General features: G+C 48.3%; 1 protein-coding gene across 9 annotated transcripts in view; it reads right to left on the minus strand.

The window, feature by feature from the left end:
* MSI2 (musashi RNA binding protein 2) overlaps positions 1 to 11690 on the minus strand; it is a 215433-nt gene extending 203743 nt beyond the window's left edge. For all 9 annotated transcript variants that reach the window (XM_034068727.1, XM_034068726.1, XM_034068724.1 and 6 more), the window contains exons 1-5: positions 11621 to 11690; positions 11407 to 11447; positions 11197 to 11278; positions 10880 to 10964; positions 6785 to 6826 (exon numbers count right to left, since the gene is read on the minus strand). In XM_034068727.1, coding sequence (XP_033924618.1) covers positions 6785 to 6826; positions 10880 to 10964; positions 11197 to 11278; positions 11407 to 11447; positions 11621 to 11682 — 312 coding nt within the window. In that variant the 5' untranslated portion in view covers positions 11683 to 11690. The remainder of the gene's footprint in view (positions 1 to 6784; positions 6827 to 10879; positions 10965 to 11196; positions 11279 to 11406; positions 11448 to 11620) is intronic.
* Between the last annotated feature and the right edge of the window lie 4668 nt (positions 11691 to 16358).

The raw sequence follows: 16358 nt of genomic DNA on the forward strand, positions 1-16358 counted from the left end.
AAGCCTTGCCCACATTTATCTGTGCTTGCTGAGGTCTCTGCAGCTATTCCTCATGTGCACAATTGCTCAAGTCTTGGCAGGGTAGGCTCCTTCTTTATAATACAAAGTACCCCAAGTACAATCTTAATACTTAATTCAATCCTACACAACAATACACCCAGCTGCTGCAGATGTCCCAGCACCAGGAATGACTGGGCAGGGAGAAGAACTTCCCAACATTCCCCAGATTTTCTCTGCACTCAGAAAATGAAGGAAAGCTTTCCAAGAGGAGTGCAGCAAAATGCCAGCAGTTAGAAGTAAGTTATTAGTACCTCATGCTGCCCCGAGTACAGAGACCCACAGTAACTTCCAAATTACTCAGCAAACCACAACTGCTACAGCAATAATCCTTTACAAACCTAAGCCACGTTGAACACTGCTCACATAGTTTAAAGAACTGTTCCAGTGATTAAGGCAAAGAGAATGTGTGATTGCAAGGCTGAGTCTAAATTAAGCTTAGACAATGATTTTGTTACTTTATACTTTGTTAAATACTGACCTTGCAATCACTTTTCTGAGGAAACAGCAGATTAATGTTTTCTTGTGAGTGAGATCATCTGGTAGAAGGAGAAAAGGAGAGATGAAACTGGCTCTCTGTGAAAGAGAAGTGACGGGACTGACTATATACAAAGTACTGTCAGATACACAAAGTCATCTCAATCTTTTTCTGCTACAGGCTCCACAGTACAACAAAGCATTTAATAATGTGCTTTTAGTACACCCTGATTCAGCAAAGCACTCACCCACATGCTTATGCCAACTTAAGTATACGCTTAAGTGCTTTCACACAATAGGGACAGAGAAGATTCAGGCCCTGCAGATGAACCATTATCTGAAACAAGCCCTTTTTTCCTAAGATGACTGGCTCTATTTACAGCTTCTCCTCCCTTTATAGCATGACCCAAAATGTGTTTAAAGAGAACACAAAAACACAACTGAAAAGTCAAATAACTATTAGGAACAGCAAAGACATCTATGTATGGCTTAATGAAATAGAGGAGCTGCTCTTTTTCCTTCCCAACATAACATATTCCTTGGTAGACACGCAGCACGTTACCCTGTTTCAATAGCTCTCCTCTAAAAATAAGTTAAAAGTTCTCTTAATGCTTTGGATTTCACAACATTTATGAGACTATCACCAGAGTCAACAGGCTAAAAAAAGAATCCATTAGCATTAACTGGCCTGTCACTGGCAGTGACAAATAAATGAATTTGATGGGTTTAGATCAGTCATTAGTAGACCTACCCCCGGGCTGGTAAAGGCTCAGCACTTTGCAGACTCGATGTGCTCAATCTGGAAGCAGAGAGGAGCGCACAAGGGTGTCAGCCTGGTGCTGCTCTCCCATTTCCCTGACCCTCTCACTGCCGACCCTTTCCTGGCGTATCCAAGCAGCAAAGTCTCGGGGCAGAGAAGTTACCTGGCAGGCACTATTAAATAGAACCCAGCAATGCAGAAAAGCACAGGGAATGGAGAATCCCCTTTAAAAACACCCCAAAAATTACAACTCCCAAGTTAGATAATGTTCATTTTAATTTTTAGTTAGCAGTAAGGCAAAGGGAAGGCAAGCACATTAGTACATTAGCACTACTCTTAACATGTAAGACATCCTTAGGCAGCAACAACGGAAAGACATCCATTTTACACGAGTAAAGACAGTGTGGGGATTAAGGTCAATGTGAACAATCCACCCGAGGAGTTTGGGGGAAGAAATGAGTGTTTGCATCTCCCAAACCAGCAGAGGAACAAAACCCCAGCTCAGCTCCTGCTCCTGACACAACCCACTGCACTCCACAAGACAGCCTGCACAGCCACTTCCTTCCTCTGGCTGCATCGAAGAACTGAGATCATGCTCTGCTTGAACAGGTCACAGAGAGCAAGAATCTGAGTCCAGCACAGTGGGTTTCAAAACCCTGATTCTCCACTACCTGAGAAGACCTGGGCTGATTTGCCAATACACAAGACTCATGAACTTTTCTATTTAACCATCCAATGCCGGAAACAGACAAATTCTAGGAGCAGCTTACCCTGGGCAAGGGATCTACACATCAAGGTTAGTTGAAGAAGATGCTCGAACACTGGCCATCAATCATGAAAAGAAATCCCTCATACTGCCTTGTAGGGACTTCTGTATGCACAAGATACAGCAGTGTTATTAAGGTACACATCAACGCCCAATGGCAAGAGCAGGAAACACTTCCTCTTACTCCATCCAGACCTGCAAATGCAGAGGAATTTAAAAAGACAAGAAAGAATCCTAGGGAACAGGTCTGACCTTGCTGCTCTCCACAGCCTGGTGGGGAAGGAAGGGGGGCAGGAAAGGAAGAACCCAGAGTTCTGCTCCTGTGCTCAGTTTACATTCTTTTGAAAAAGACTTCAAAGCCTACCCAGTATTTAACACACGATGGGAAGCAGTGAACTGACCTGGAGGAGTTTCCAGGCAGAAGCACGGGAGGAAACAACAGAACTCTTGATTTTCAAGGTCCACCATTTGCTTCAGAATGAAATCTCTCCCTGTTACTTTGGCTCACGCTTATCAGGCAGCCAATGGATACAGACACCCCACCCACAGTCAACTTAATTGGAATCAGACATCCACATCCACTGGTTAGCTTTAAAAAATCTCTCCCAGGTTAGCCTGGGTGTTATTCCAAAAGGGCATGCCCTCCATTCGCTGCTCTGGAATAGCCAGCTCCAGGGGGGTTCAACCAGCAGCCACTCAAATGAAAAGAGAGATGTTGACACTGTTGTTTTTTGCCTAAGAAGGAGGAACAGATGTGCACAACTGTACCTCTTACAGCCCATGTGCCCGGCCAGACAGGAAACCAGCTACTCCACGCACAAGGTACACACAGTTTGCAGATAGACTGACTGGAGTGCAGAGATGCCAGGACCAGTTACCAGGTCTGAACTGTCCTCTGTTAGAATAAAATACATCTGACAAAACCATCCATACTCAGCATCACCATCGGATTTCCTTCATCAAATAAAGCCCTTTTGCTGTTTTGTGATCAAATGGTCACCAGAAGACTGTACTCAACCCACACAGACTCGATTTTAACTTCATTTAACAGCCACTGAAGAGGAAGGACACAGACTACAGTCAGCAGGTCACATCCACAATGCCAACAAAATTGTGATGCCGAATACTACTACAAGGAGCTGCAGCTTGTTGACTTGCCAGAGCAATTCCCAGCCACATCCATTACACCCTTGTAGTTAGTGCTGGGAAGAACAGGGACCTCAGTCCCACTCTGGACAAACCTGAGCACAAAAACCTCAGTGGGTCACCTCACTAACTGTAAACTCTGACTGAAGCTTTATCTGCTTCCGTTTCATATGTGGTTTTGTATGACAAAGCACCCAAATTTCTATACTAATAAATCACACAAAGACATTTCCACGGCCACGGAGCTGCTTCATGGACTGAGGCTGCTGTCCTTTTGCTCTTCAGGTTTATTTTGCTCCCTAAGTAAATCCCCAAGGCAGAGGGGTGAGGGAGGGCATTGCTTACAAGTGAGAATATCTACTGAACATGCTAAATTTGATAAGGCTTCTCCACCTAATACAGCAGATACCGTCAGAACTGACAGGCTACGTATATTAAAGTCACATTATTGTAGTCTTCAGTATTCAAAAGGAGATACAAAACTACTACCCCGTCACTGCTGCTTTTTAAGGATTTTTAAGTCAGCAAAGTTATAAATGCTCAACTGTTACAAAGCGCCTTCCAGCACTTGGAAGCAAGACAGATTCTTATCAAGGAACAGCAGCATACGGCTATTCTTTTCATCTTGCTGGTAGCCGTACACCAGAACCTCAACAAGTTCAACCCCTGCAGCACATTTCCTAAAACAATGGCTGCGAGTGCTCCGGGACTTCAGCAGCAGAGCAGGGTTACAAATCCTGGCGTCATCCACTGGAGGCAATCACCCAGGATATGCGGTGAGGGGCATTCTGAGAAAATCAGGGAAGAATGCTCCGCTGTTACAACCTGCCACTTCTTGCTCAGGAACCAATTTGCATCACCAGAGAGGTGTCAAATCATGGAGATGCAGTTTAAAAAGCCCCAAAGAAAGCCTTTTACTGGGCTGCCCTTTGAAAGGGGAAGACTTGCCAATTAAAGTGAATCAGAAAGGGGGGGAAGGAGCGAGCAGGGATTCTTGTGCTTGCACAAATAAGCAGTGACCCCGCAGCCATAGCAAGCATGTGAGCTGGCAAAGGAGCCCGGGAACTGCTGCCCACTGAAGAGTTAATCCTGCCGAGGCAGGTCAAAAGGGCTCCTGAAGGAAGGGGATGGGATGGGATGGATGGATGGAGGGAAGCCTGCCAGAAGGTCTGTGTGCACAAGAAGGGGGAACGCGCCCCAGCCTTGCCTCCACCTCAGCACCCAGTCACTGCCAGGAAGGTGACAGAAAAAACCCAATCCCCATTTTGCTGAACACACCAGGATGGAAGACCAGAAAAAATATCTCCCCTTGCACCTAGCGAAAGACACAGACATTTCATTAAATGCCATTAATCTCCACAGACCCGAGCATTTGCTGGTTAATTAGACTAAAGCACAGTCGCATTTGAACACTGAGCATTCGCTATTCAACTGGGATGAAGGAACAAGTCCAAAACCTTAATTCAGTATCTAATTAAAAAAACAGAAAACAAGAAAATGCAGATGATGAAATGCTGCCCAGGATAATGTTACAATTGATACCAATCTGCTCTTTATTGCAGCTGATTTTCTCCAGTTTCCTAATAAGGCTCCTTCCAATCTTAAGCTTTTCTTTCAAGAGCCCATAGAAATCCTGACACTTTAGGAAGGAGGAGACCTGTATAAAAAGCAGCAGCAGATCCTGATGACCCCTCCAGAGAGCGAGTCCCTGCTAAGAGTGGAATCCAGCCTGCGTTCCAGCGTTTGCCCCATGCCTGAAAGAGGTCTGTTACCAAAAGAAACAACCACCACCAAAAAAAAACCCTACGTGGAGAAAAACAAACTCCCCTTTGTAAAACTGACCTGGTTTTACATTAACACGGAAATTTAACTCGCTAATATCCTCGGCATAAGACATGCCCTGCTTTTTTTAATTGTTATAGAAGAAATCACATGGGACAGCTTAACAGCTCTGCTCCAAGTTCTAAACTTGTACAAAGAACACTGCAGAAACAGATAACCGGTAATTGAAGACAGTTTAAAATGTAAATAAGGCTTTAAAAGGTATTGGGAAGGGGGAAAGGAACATCAGTCACAGCACAAGATCATCTGCATACTTCCATTGTGAAACCCTTCAAAATCCTGATAACTTGGGATTGTATTTTAAAGGCAGCATTAATCCAAGAGCAGAATCCACAAGCCACAAACCCTACAAACAAGAAACAATTTGCTAGCACAGAAGCAAGCCAGGCACGTCATTACTCACTAAGCAGTTATTAGATATGGCCTATGAGGAAAAGAACCTCTACATACTTGACTACATTAGTTTGGTTTAAAATTCTGCAAGGAGGATGTTGGGTTTTATCTCTTTTTTCCCTTCTTTTAAAGAAATCACTAGCACCTCTCCTGCCACACACGCAGGGGTTTAAATTACACACTAGCTCTGTGTTCTGTACAGTATTTAACATTATGATTCCACACACTATTAAACTGCTTGCTTTCCTGAGGAGCTATCTGCAATAAAATTGTTGGGTTGACTTGTTCAGATATCTCCTGCCACCAACTTTAAAGCACTTTTCCTTACTGACTTGCATCACGCAGCTTTGCAGCCTTGCCCTTCCATTTTTAAGGGAATACAATACTGGGCTAGCCCAAGCTGCTCAGTGGATACAAGTGACACACTCCAGCTGAACCGACTCTCAAAAAACAAACACAAAAGAAAATGTCAATTACAAAAGTTTTCTTTCAGCCTCTGGCTTTCAAAATTCAAATACAACTGGCTGCACATTTGGATTTAAAACGGATCTGCTGGTTTTGTTAGGCACAGCCTGAAGAGCAACAACCACTTCTATTCCATAAGCAACTCCTCCAGCAGAAATGGCACCAGCGACGTGTCAGAGTAAGCACACGCAGACACAAAGTTCCTCTGCACATCACTACACTGCCTTTGTCCCAGCGTGGAAGCTGGCTGCACTATCACAAGTCCCCTGGAAGGAGAAGGTCACTCCTGCAGCCAGCCTCATCGGCTGGAGACTTAAAGCTCATTGTTTCACTGTTCTTGCAAAAGAATACCCCGTGGCCTGAAGAGTTCAGAGCTTCACCAGCAACTTGCTACCCAATGCTTATTAGTCTCCAAGCACATCTCTGAAGTTATACAAAAGGAAATTTGCAAACAATGAAGGCAGAGATATATTCCCATCCATCACAACCACAGAACTGAAAGCTCAGCTCAAAACAAGCCTGAAGTCTGCACTTAATCCGACTGCTCTTCATAAACACCAGGCAAAACACATTGCGTAAAACAGCATGACAAACTCGAGTGATGCAGCAACAATCTCCCACCACCACCACAGGAGAAGCCTCCCCTCCTCAGCCAGCCACAACGGGCCGGGGCTCTGCACGGAGACAGTTAAACTGGAGACACGTAACAGTGCACAAAGCAGCTCTCCTGTAGTTTCACAGCCGTACGCTGATACCCTTAAGACGCCATGCACCGGCTTTAAAAGCTTTCATTGCCAATTCCCTGTGTGAAACCTGAACTGCCTGGCAACAATGATTCTCTGTGTGCCTAAAATCCTATTATCGATCCTCCTACTTACCTTAGGCTGTGCTCGTCGGGGAAATGCAACTTTAGGGTCAATCTGAGGAAAAAGAAAGGGGAAATCAACAAGATAGCTTTTGTTGTCAGTTTGTATTATTTTGTTTTTAAATCACTGAATTATTAATCCCTCATTTCTCAGGCTTATCATTCAGCACACCGGCTCATCCAGAACTGCTCTGGAACAGGAGACAGGAAGAGGGGAAGAAAACATCTCATCTGTACACCTCCTCCATCATCTTCTAGGCAACAACCTCCACTGGTGCTCAGGGAGCTCCCTCTTAGTCTCTAGGTGCTGCCTCTACAACCAAAACTGCATGTTAACCCTTATCTGCGTGCTCTGGAGGCTGTAGACAGCCAGCACGCCCGATCAGATCTTCACCTGCTGTTCCTGACACCTGCACCTTCCTTCAGTTGGGTTTGGGGTTGCTTTTTCTTTTCTGCTTTGTTTTGTCAACTGACTTGGCAACAGCACACAAAGAGAGAAATGCAGAACACAAAGCCAATTCGCATTTCAATTGCTAAAACTAAAACGTTAGAAGGACTAGGAGGTTATCCTTGACAAAAAAATATGCCAAATTGATCTAGTTTGCTCCCCCTCAAAGAATACATGGGAGCAATAAAAATGACAAAGGGGCACTTTGGGCAGAGGAGTGCAAGGCACATAAAACGTACAAGTGTTTTAAAGCAGAGAAACCAGGTTTTTAATTATTTTCCATGAAGGAATTACCTGGAGTATTCCCCAGTGAAGCTACCACCACAGAGACAAAAAGGAAGAAAAAATACCCTTGGTTTAGCCCCTGCTCCCTTGTTCCAAGGTGCGGCATCGACTCCCATCCCAAAGTGTGCCCAAATGTTAATTCTGCAGTTTTAAAAACAACTTTCACATGGGTCATGTTCAGAAAGTGGCTCCTCTCTACCACTCAAAAATCACTTAAGAACAGAAAGACACCACCGCAGAGGCATGGCTGGAGGGGAAGAAAAACCTTTCCTACAACTGCCCAGCCCCAATTGTCATCTGTAAAAATGACTGCAATAAAACGTCTCTGTGCTGCTGATTTCAGCTCTGGTTTTAGCAGCATCTGCACGCAGGCATCTTCTAAATAAAAAACCTGGGAAAGGATGTTTTAAAGGTTTAAATCCTACCTTAACTGTGCTACCTGCAACTGCTTTCAGCGCCTTGACTATAACACGCTGATGAAACTAATCTTGCTTGTGTTAAGGCATATTCTGAAGCAGAGGCTTTCATCAGTAGCTTGGGTTTGGTTTTTGTCTGGTCTCCCCCCCTCAAGCTAACTCTGATCAGGAAAAGGAGCTGCTTCCATCCGGTATTGTTATCCCTGTGGTGATATGTATTCCTGTCACTGATCAGGAACCACGAGACTCTCCTAAAAAGCAGTTTTACTCAATTAATTTGTCAAAATTGGAAATATCACAAACATTTGATGTGCAACTGATAAACTGATTCGCCTGCACCGGATAGAAATGTAGTAGCTTTTTTTAGGACACACCTGAGAAATGAGCGATTACATGCCACTTTATTGTTCAAAAAGCATCAAAAGTAAAATTATTTCTCTAGAAAGCTAACCTTTTCAGAGAGATTAACATTATCTACAAATATATTCAGCACTGACTAGGCATTTGTCTACTGGGGAAATACAACAGGTACGGATTTTCCACAGCAATACGCAAACGCGGAGGCAAATGTACACGTTTCTACATTTGCTTCTCCAAAAGCCAAAGCCTTCCCAGCAAAGAGCACCAGTCCCACCAGAAGGGCATCACTGCAGAGTCCCGCTGGGAAAAAGTTGGAAGGGGCCATTAAACTCAAAAGCAACACATTCATTTTTGAAGGTCAGTTCAAAGAGCATGGAGTTCTTTGCACCACAGCGACAGCCCTGCTTAAATAACTGGATTTTCCTTCACAAAACCTTTTGGATAAGCACCGGTGGGGTTGGAAGAGGAGCAGTAGCCACGGACATGGCAAATCCATACCTTTTGCATATCCCTGTCAACTATTTAAAAACAACCAAAATAAAAAACAAAACAAACTTCTACCAAAATAAATAATTAGTTAGTTAGGTACAACTCTACTTACTGTATCTACAAGTCCTCTAGGAATGACTCTAATACTATTTCTGATAGGAATGGCCATTACCTAAACAAAGCTTTTAACGTAACTGTAAACAAGAGCGACGTTTCCATGCCAATACCCAACCGATCTGCCTCCTGCGCTGAACGTTGAAACAGAGTCAAATGCTATGTTATGCTAAAGAACAGTTACTACAATATGTCTACAAACACAGGGCTGAAGGGGAACCTGCCTAGCTCTGGATCGTACTTTGAAGCTGCTTTACTGATTCTGAGGTTAATTTCTGATTCAGATTGATTCAATCATTATCACACAATCAAAACGGAGGCACATTTGCCCTGGCGAAGCTTCTCACCCCTCCCCCAGAGCTGAGCAAATTAATACACTGCAGGAACGAGACTGTGCTACAGGAAAAAGCTGGGGGAGGACCTAATTATAGTCAGAAATATGACAGGGTGTCCTCCCAGGAGCTGGTGTTTTAAGAACCCTCGTTCAAGACACTGTTTGCCTTTGTTCTTCTTATCTAAAATTAGCTTTAAAAACACATAGAGAACAGAGCTCTACACGAAAAGTCTGAGGAGTTTAATCTCAGGGAGCACAGTTGAATCAGTTATCTTCCCATATCTGATTAAACCTAAAATCAAATCATTAGGCATGTGCAAGCATGGGCTACATGTTTAGACAAGCCCAGCAGAATTTGTAGGTCGAATTAAAACACGAGATTCCACCTGCTTCTATGAGAGCTTTGGGCTTTTTGTTTCCATATAAATTACATTTGGAAAAAGTCACACACTCGTGTTTGCTCCTTGCTTTGTCTATCCCTCATTTAACTGTAATCTCGCACACACAGGCACATACAAAACGTTCCAGCACCGAGTCAGGATTCCTCCTAGCACCATGCTCACGTTAAATTAAACCTTTAAGATCCAGCACACATACTACAAAAGACAGTGACAGCAAGGAGCACACTCGGTACATCCAGCAGCAGCAGCAGCTCTGCCAGACACAGTCCCATCAACACCATCCCTCCCTTCCCAAACACAGCCCCCTCCAGACCGACCAGCACCAAAGCGATAATGACCTCTACCAGTGTCCTTCCCTCCTCCCCTCCCAGCTCTGCTGAGACTTCACATGGCAACAAAGTAAGAGGCACAAAACTTCATTCTTTGTGCATGGCCTTGATGGCAGCCACAAAACGGGGCCTAGAGCTACACACGCCCCATACAGCATCTTTAGTGTCAGGTCAAGGGGAGAAAACGCACACATAGGGGTTTTATTGAAAAAAAGTGAGCAAAAGCAAGGGTAATGCTCATTAAAAAAAAGAGCTGAGCTGAATCCCAGGAGCATATTCCTTATGTTACCCACTGGAGACTGAGCACAGCAAAAAGCTCGGGAGAAACAACAACAAACGAGGACTTGTGCTTTTCCACCGCATCCACTCCGGAGCCTTCGCAGAGCTTCCCATAGATTAACATCCACGTTTCCCAAGGGCCCTGGCAACACAGGTGAGTGGGCTCCTGCCAAAAAATGACTTTGGGAAACGGCACGGGAAGCAGCTCCTGGGATTTGGCAGCACGGCACTCCCACCTTGACACACGCGCACCGAGAGTGAAATAATCAATGGGCAGAAGCGGAAAGTTCCCTGCAGAAAGCATTCTGCGCCAGAGCACCGAGGAAAAAAGTTGGGTTTTACTCCACGATGTTTTCAATGTCACCGCTCAGTGCAATCCGCGGCCGGGGGAGGAGCCACCGGGCGCTGGGGGAGAATTCGCATTGAAAAATAAACCAAAGTTACCGCTTTTGGTGAGTTAAAGGCAGAGTCTGGGGAAAAACCAGGGCAAACGCAGCCATGCCAAGTCCCCGCTCAATGACAGCTTGACGCCGCCCCGCAGAGAAGCCCAGCCGAAGCCGCAGCTGCGGCCGAGGGCAGGCTCCCTATAACGTCGCCTGTCGCCCTGACGCCGCGGACGAGGGGCGGGCGGGCAGCCCCACGCACGGACCTACCGTCTTAGAGTCCAGCTCGTGGTGGGGCTGAGCCAGGACTTTGTCTACACTCGCCGGATCCGCGAACGTAACGAACCCGAAGCCTCTGCGAGAGACAAAGAGCGAGGGGATGGGGGGTGATGAGAACCAGAGACTGGGGGAGAAGCCACAAACCCACAGCGCTGTCCGCGCCCCCCCCCCCCTCCCTCCACCGGCCGCTTTGTTCCCTTCCTCCCGGCTCGGAGCCACGCGTGAGGGGCAGCGGAGGGAGCTGGGGGCCGGGGTCCGCCCGGCCCGACGGCAACTCGCGAAGTTTGTGAGCGCGGCGGCCGCGTTACCTGGAGCGCTTGGTGGTGGGGTCCCGCATGACCATGCACTCCCGGATCTCCCCGAACTTGCTGAAATAGTCTCTAAGGCTGTCTGCGGAGAGAGAGAAGCCGAGAGGCAGCGGAGGCAATGGGGGGGGGGGGCAGGCCCCGGCGCAGCGGGACGCGGCCCACGCGGGGCGGGACGCGCGGTGAGGGGCGCGGGGGCCCGGCGGCCCGTACCTGGTGAGGTTTGCCAGCTGAGGCCGCCGATGAACATCTTGCTGGAGGGAGACAAGAGAGCGGAGCTGAGCGCCGGTGCGGGATCGGCCATTTTGACGGGGCACCTCACGGCGGCGCGGAGCGGGGCGGGGGGTGAGGGGTGAAGGGAGGAGGAGGGGGGGGGGGGGGTAAACGGCCGGTCCTCGCCTCTCCGCCCCGCGGCTCCACGACTTACCCGGGGTCGTGCTGCGCCTCGCCGGGGCTCCCCGAGGTCGCCTGGCTGCCGTCCGCCTCCATGGCCGCGCCGAGCGAGACCCCCTCAGAGGACCCCCCCCGCCCGCCCAACCCGCCCCCCCCCGGCCCGGCTCCTGCTCGGGCTCGGCTCGCTCCGGTTGCCTTTCCCCTTCCCCCCTCCTCCTCCCTCCGCTACCGGAGGATCTCACTGGAGAGGCGCTGGGGCAGCAGCCAGATCCGTCACACGTGGGATCGGCTTAGCTCAGCGCCGCGCCGGGCCTCCTCCCCCCGCCGCCATCTCCCCTCCCTCCCTCCCTCCCTCCCGTCAGCCCGCACCGCCCCCCCCCCCCCCCCCCGCCCCTCCTTCCCCGCCCTCCCCGCGCGCGAGGGGCGGGGCCCGCCGCCGTCGCGTGGCCCGGCCGTGACGTCACCGCCGCGCGCCCGCGCGCGCGCGCCCCCGAGCTCTTCCCTCCGCACTGGTGCCCATGAGGTAATTCCAGAGGCTGGGAAGAGCCTGCGGGTCCTGGAGGCCAAGCGGAGGGAGAGGGAGCACCGGGACCCGCTCTGCCCTCCGCACAGTCCCGGGGTCACCGCATCCCTGCACCGGGGGCTCCCTCATCCCGGTACCCCGCTTCCTGGATTAGCGCATCCCGGTGCCCCTGCATCCCTGCTCCAGCCGGGACAGGAAGCAAGCAGGCCCTGCCGCCGCGGGGCAAGCAGCACCAGTGTGCGAGTAAATGGATGGGGTGCTAAGGAAGAGCCTTTTCCCTCCGTCCTCGGAGCCTCCTGGAGGTCTTGGCTATTTCTCCTTACAAACACCAGGCGCTTGGCAAGCGAAGAGTACAGTTCCTGGGCTTCCATCACCCCTTCAGTCCCTCTGCCTTCCTGGGTTCAGGAAGCACGAGGCAGGTTGTGCTGCTGGAGCGAGGGAGCTCCTGGGAGGAGAAAACAGTCGGCACTGTTATCCCTGCCGTCAGTGAGCAGTAAAGGTCAAATGGCTCTTGAAGGACTTTAGTGGCACTTCCTCTTTTCCGCCTTTCCCAGCGCCGCAGCCGGGATCGGGCAGGGCAGCAGTTCCAATCCGTGCAGTCGTTTTCCCTGTTGCCCCTGCACATGCAGCTGAGATTCACCAGTTTGGCTCCAGTTTTGGTGTTTGGTTCTGCACTGGGTGAGGTTTGTGAACCTCAAAGGATGTAGGTGTATAAAGATGGACCCCCACTAAGGGCTGTGCAAGCAGGACAGGGGGTGCAGGGCTCTCCCCTCTGCTCCAGATGCCCAGGAACCAGTTCTGCTTCCCAAGAACACAATGTGCCCGAGGGAAGTGGGAGATGCCGCAGCATTAGATAACAGCCCAATGCAAACCACTGCCAGACGGCATCTGTGGAGCACATGTGATGCTCTGGAATGTCACTAAGAAAGCCCACTGACCTGCCGCTGCATTCTGGTCAGCACACACCCCTGACAAGCAATTAAACCCCAGCTTTATGAGGAGCAAACCCTCCACAGTCAGCACAGCCCTAAAAAAGGATCCTACCCCTTTCCCTGTCCCAGCAAGCAAAAGCCATACCCACTTCAGCAGGGATGCTCTGGAGGTGGCTTCTGTGCCTGAAGCCCACAGTGACAAACCAGGACCCACTGTCCTGCTCCTTGGGTACCACCAATGCCCAAAGGTGCTGTTCCAGCCTCCTCTCCAGCCCAGGGAGCATTGGCAGCCTTGCCCCTTGCTCTCCTCTCTCTGACCTGTTCATGCAGAGCTCCCAGCAGATTGTCAGAAGGAGCTAATGAACCATGAAGCTGGCATCAGTGACTGCTGGTTAGTGGGAATGACCTCCCCAGCTGCACAATTAAAAATAGGAGCATTTATCCCACTAACAAGCAAAGTTACTGCCATTGATACAAGCCAACCCAAATTCCAGAGGGTAGCTCCATAGACAGCTATTCAGGAACACTCTATCTAGCCACATAATCATATGGCACCTACTTCTCATTAACCATTGATTTCCTTTTGATATATGGCAGCTCAATCCAGCTCAGAGGCTGAGATGCAGAGTTTAAGATAAGCATTTATAAGGTCCAAGTGACACATGATTCCAAATGCCATACGAGATGCATGGGTCCCGAGAGTCTGATTCCTGAAATAAATATATCCTGGGCTCTTAAACCAATATGGGGCTTTGGGGAATCCTCTGCCAGCTAAGGAAGCTGGCACCTGAGCAGGTGTAGGTCCTTGGTACCCACCTTGCAGCCATCAAGACATTCTGTCTCTGCCATGCAGTGATGCTGAATGGCTGCATCTAACTCAGGCTGCCTGGAGGATGAGTTCATGTCTGGTGCTGGAGAAATCTGCATTTATGTTTTGTATGCTCTGTAAATCCAGAGTCGTAACAAAAAGGATCTAAATCTTTACTGAATAATTCATTTTTGTGCATAAGGAAGAAATAATAACATATATTCCATCTATCATTTAGTTCTTGAGATTGATTGTTCGATGGATTTTGGAACTCCCTGGTGCCTGACAGTGCACTGAGGCCTGGCCTCCTGGTACCCAGATGTGGCTTCACCTGCAAACATCATTTAGGCAGCATCACAGAGGGGCAATACATGGGGAGCTACCAGGAGATCAAAGGTCATGTGAAACACAGAACACATCATTGCACAGAGTTGGCCTTGTTGGTGCATCTCTGCCTTTGGTGTTACCCTCAGCATCTGCAGCAAGGTACAGGAACATGCTGGGAGACCAGCTCTGCCTTGGAGGAGATACAGCACGAAGAAAGGAAGCAACATCTTTGGGCACCACGGTTTCAGACTTCTCTGCGGGGCCAGGGAAGGTTGGTCAGACACAGAGGACATCTCCAAAGAGCTGGGTGAAGGCTTCCCACGTACCCTGAGCAGTCACAGCAGAGAGACCAGGGAAAGCCAAACAAAAGCCACTGGAGTTTGGCTGCACACAAAGGAGTCACTTAGAAACACCCTGGCCAGTGCCCCAGCTGAAATAGGTTACCCCAGAACCCATGGTTTTTGGGAAGCAATCCCAGTTCACACCTGGGGCAAATGTGGCTCTAGATTTTGGGTAGACACAGTAGTTTTTCCCAGTGCAAGTTCCAGATCTGCATCAAGTTATTTCAGCACCTTGCTAATGAAGATGTCACACTGACCTTATTAAAAACATCGGGATTTTCATCTGAACAGGGAAAATGGTGTTTTCCAACTGTTTCAAAAGAATAAAACCCAAATATTATCAGGCCCATCTTTGAGATAAGGGAGAGGGGGGAAGCTCTGTGAGGAATGATTTCAAAGCCTGCTTTGTTTTCATCAGCTTTGAAACCAACAGACAGCCCTGAGAATTCTGCTGTTCAGAACTGGAGTGTTTAATTCTATTCACTACTTCCAGGCAATTCCCTATATAGACACCAAAAAAACCCAGCCAGACCCCTTGCAACAAGCCCTGCCCTTTCAGATGTGCCATTCCTCCTGCGGAACTGCAGGATACAGATGAAGCAAGTCAAAAACAAAACAGGGAGGCGAGGCAGGGGAAGAGGAGGTTTGGGTTTGCCCCTGTGCAGCTCTCCTGTGTTAAGGAGACACTTTATGGACCACAAATACCAGTAGCTAGATTTATGCCAGGAATGCCATTTCCTTCCCTCTCCCCAAACAAGGCTCCCTACCTTGTTTCTCTACCTGATTAATTGTTACCAAAGGCCTTTAAGACCCTCTGATAAACTGTTCCCCATGTCCAAACCCATATTAGTAACTATGAATCTTCTCCTATAATTTCCAGAAGGAGATCAATGCTACAACGGAGTCAATGGATTCACTGGAATCATCTCTTCCTCTTACTCCTGGATGTTTTTTCCCCTGCCGCCACGAATCAATTATGATGATAAAAGTACCCTGGAACACCCTCAAAATAAAGATAAACAGTGTGCATTATCAGAGGCTGGGGATGTGCACAGCATTGAAGATATGTTACCTTCTCCGTGGCACATTTGTTTTCCTCCACAGACAGTTAAGGGAGGAAGAAAAAGGAGGCACAGTAAATGAATGGTCTGGATGTAACACAGCATTAATTCCCTGACCTTCTGCATTGAGTGACTAAGAATCTCAATCTCAATTATTCCTTTCATGATGGAATCTAAAACAGACACAGCAAGTCCTCACGTTCTTGCTCAAAACGAGGAGAGGTGGAATGAGAGGAGCCAGCCCGATCGCTCGGCACCGAAACCACATTCATTATCAGTTCCATGTCATTCAAACAAATTGACTGCAGGAGAAAGCAAGAGCATCCAAGGAGAGTTACTGCAAAACACGCACTGACAGGATCTGTATAAATACACACACTTAGATATGCATATGCACTTAAAATGCACGAGTCTGAAGCTGAATTTGGGGTAGGAAAAACAAGGCACTCCCTAGAGGGCATCATCGCTATGAATTTCCATCAGGCAGATCAACACTGATGAAAACACCCTGAAAGGTTGAGGAGCCAGTCTCACTAGGGATGCCCACACATCAGGTGAGTTTACCCCTAACAGGGACCATGACGGGGTGCCCATTATGAGATCTGGACACATCACACAATGAGGAGTATCTCAGCACAGATCTTCAATAGGTTACAGCCTCAAGTACAGCTGTGTGCCAGGCAGGAGCCACTGACTATGACCAAGGCTGTTACCAAGGCTCTTTGGTCCCTCCCTCCCGGATTTACCTTCAGCGTCATTCCCTGGTCTTCCAGCAGCAGA

Source organism: Melopsittacus undulatus, chromosome 13 (genome assembly GCF_012275295.1).
Source record: "Melopsittacus undulatus isolate bMelUnd1 chromosome 13, bMelUnd1.mat.Z, whole genome shotgun sequence".
Lineage (NCBI taxonomy): Eukaryota > Metazoa > Chordata > Aves > Psittaciformes > Psittaculidae > Melopsittacus > Melopsittacus undulatus.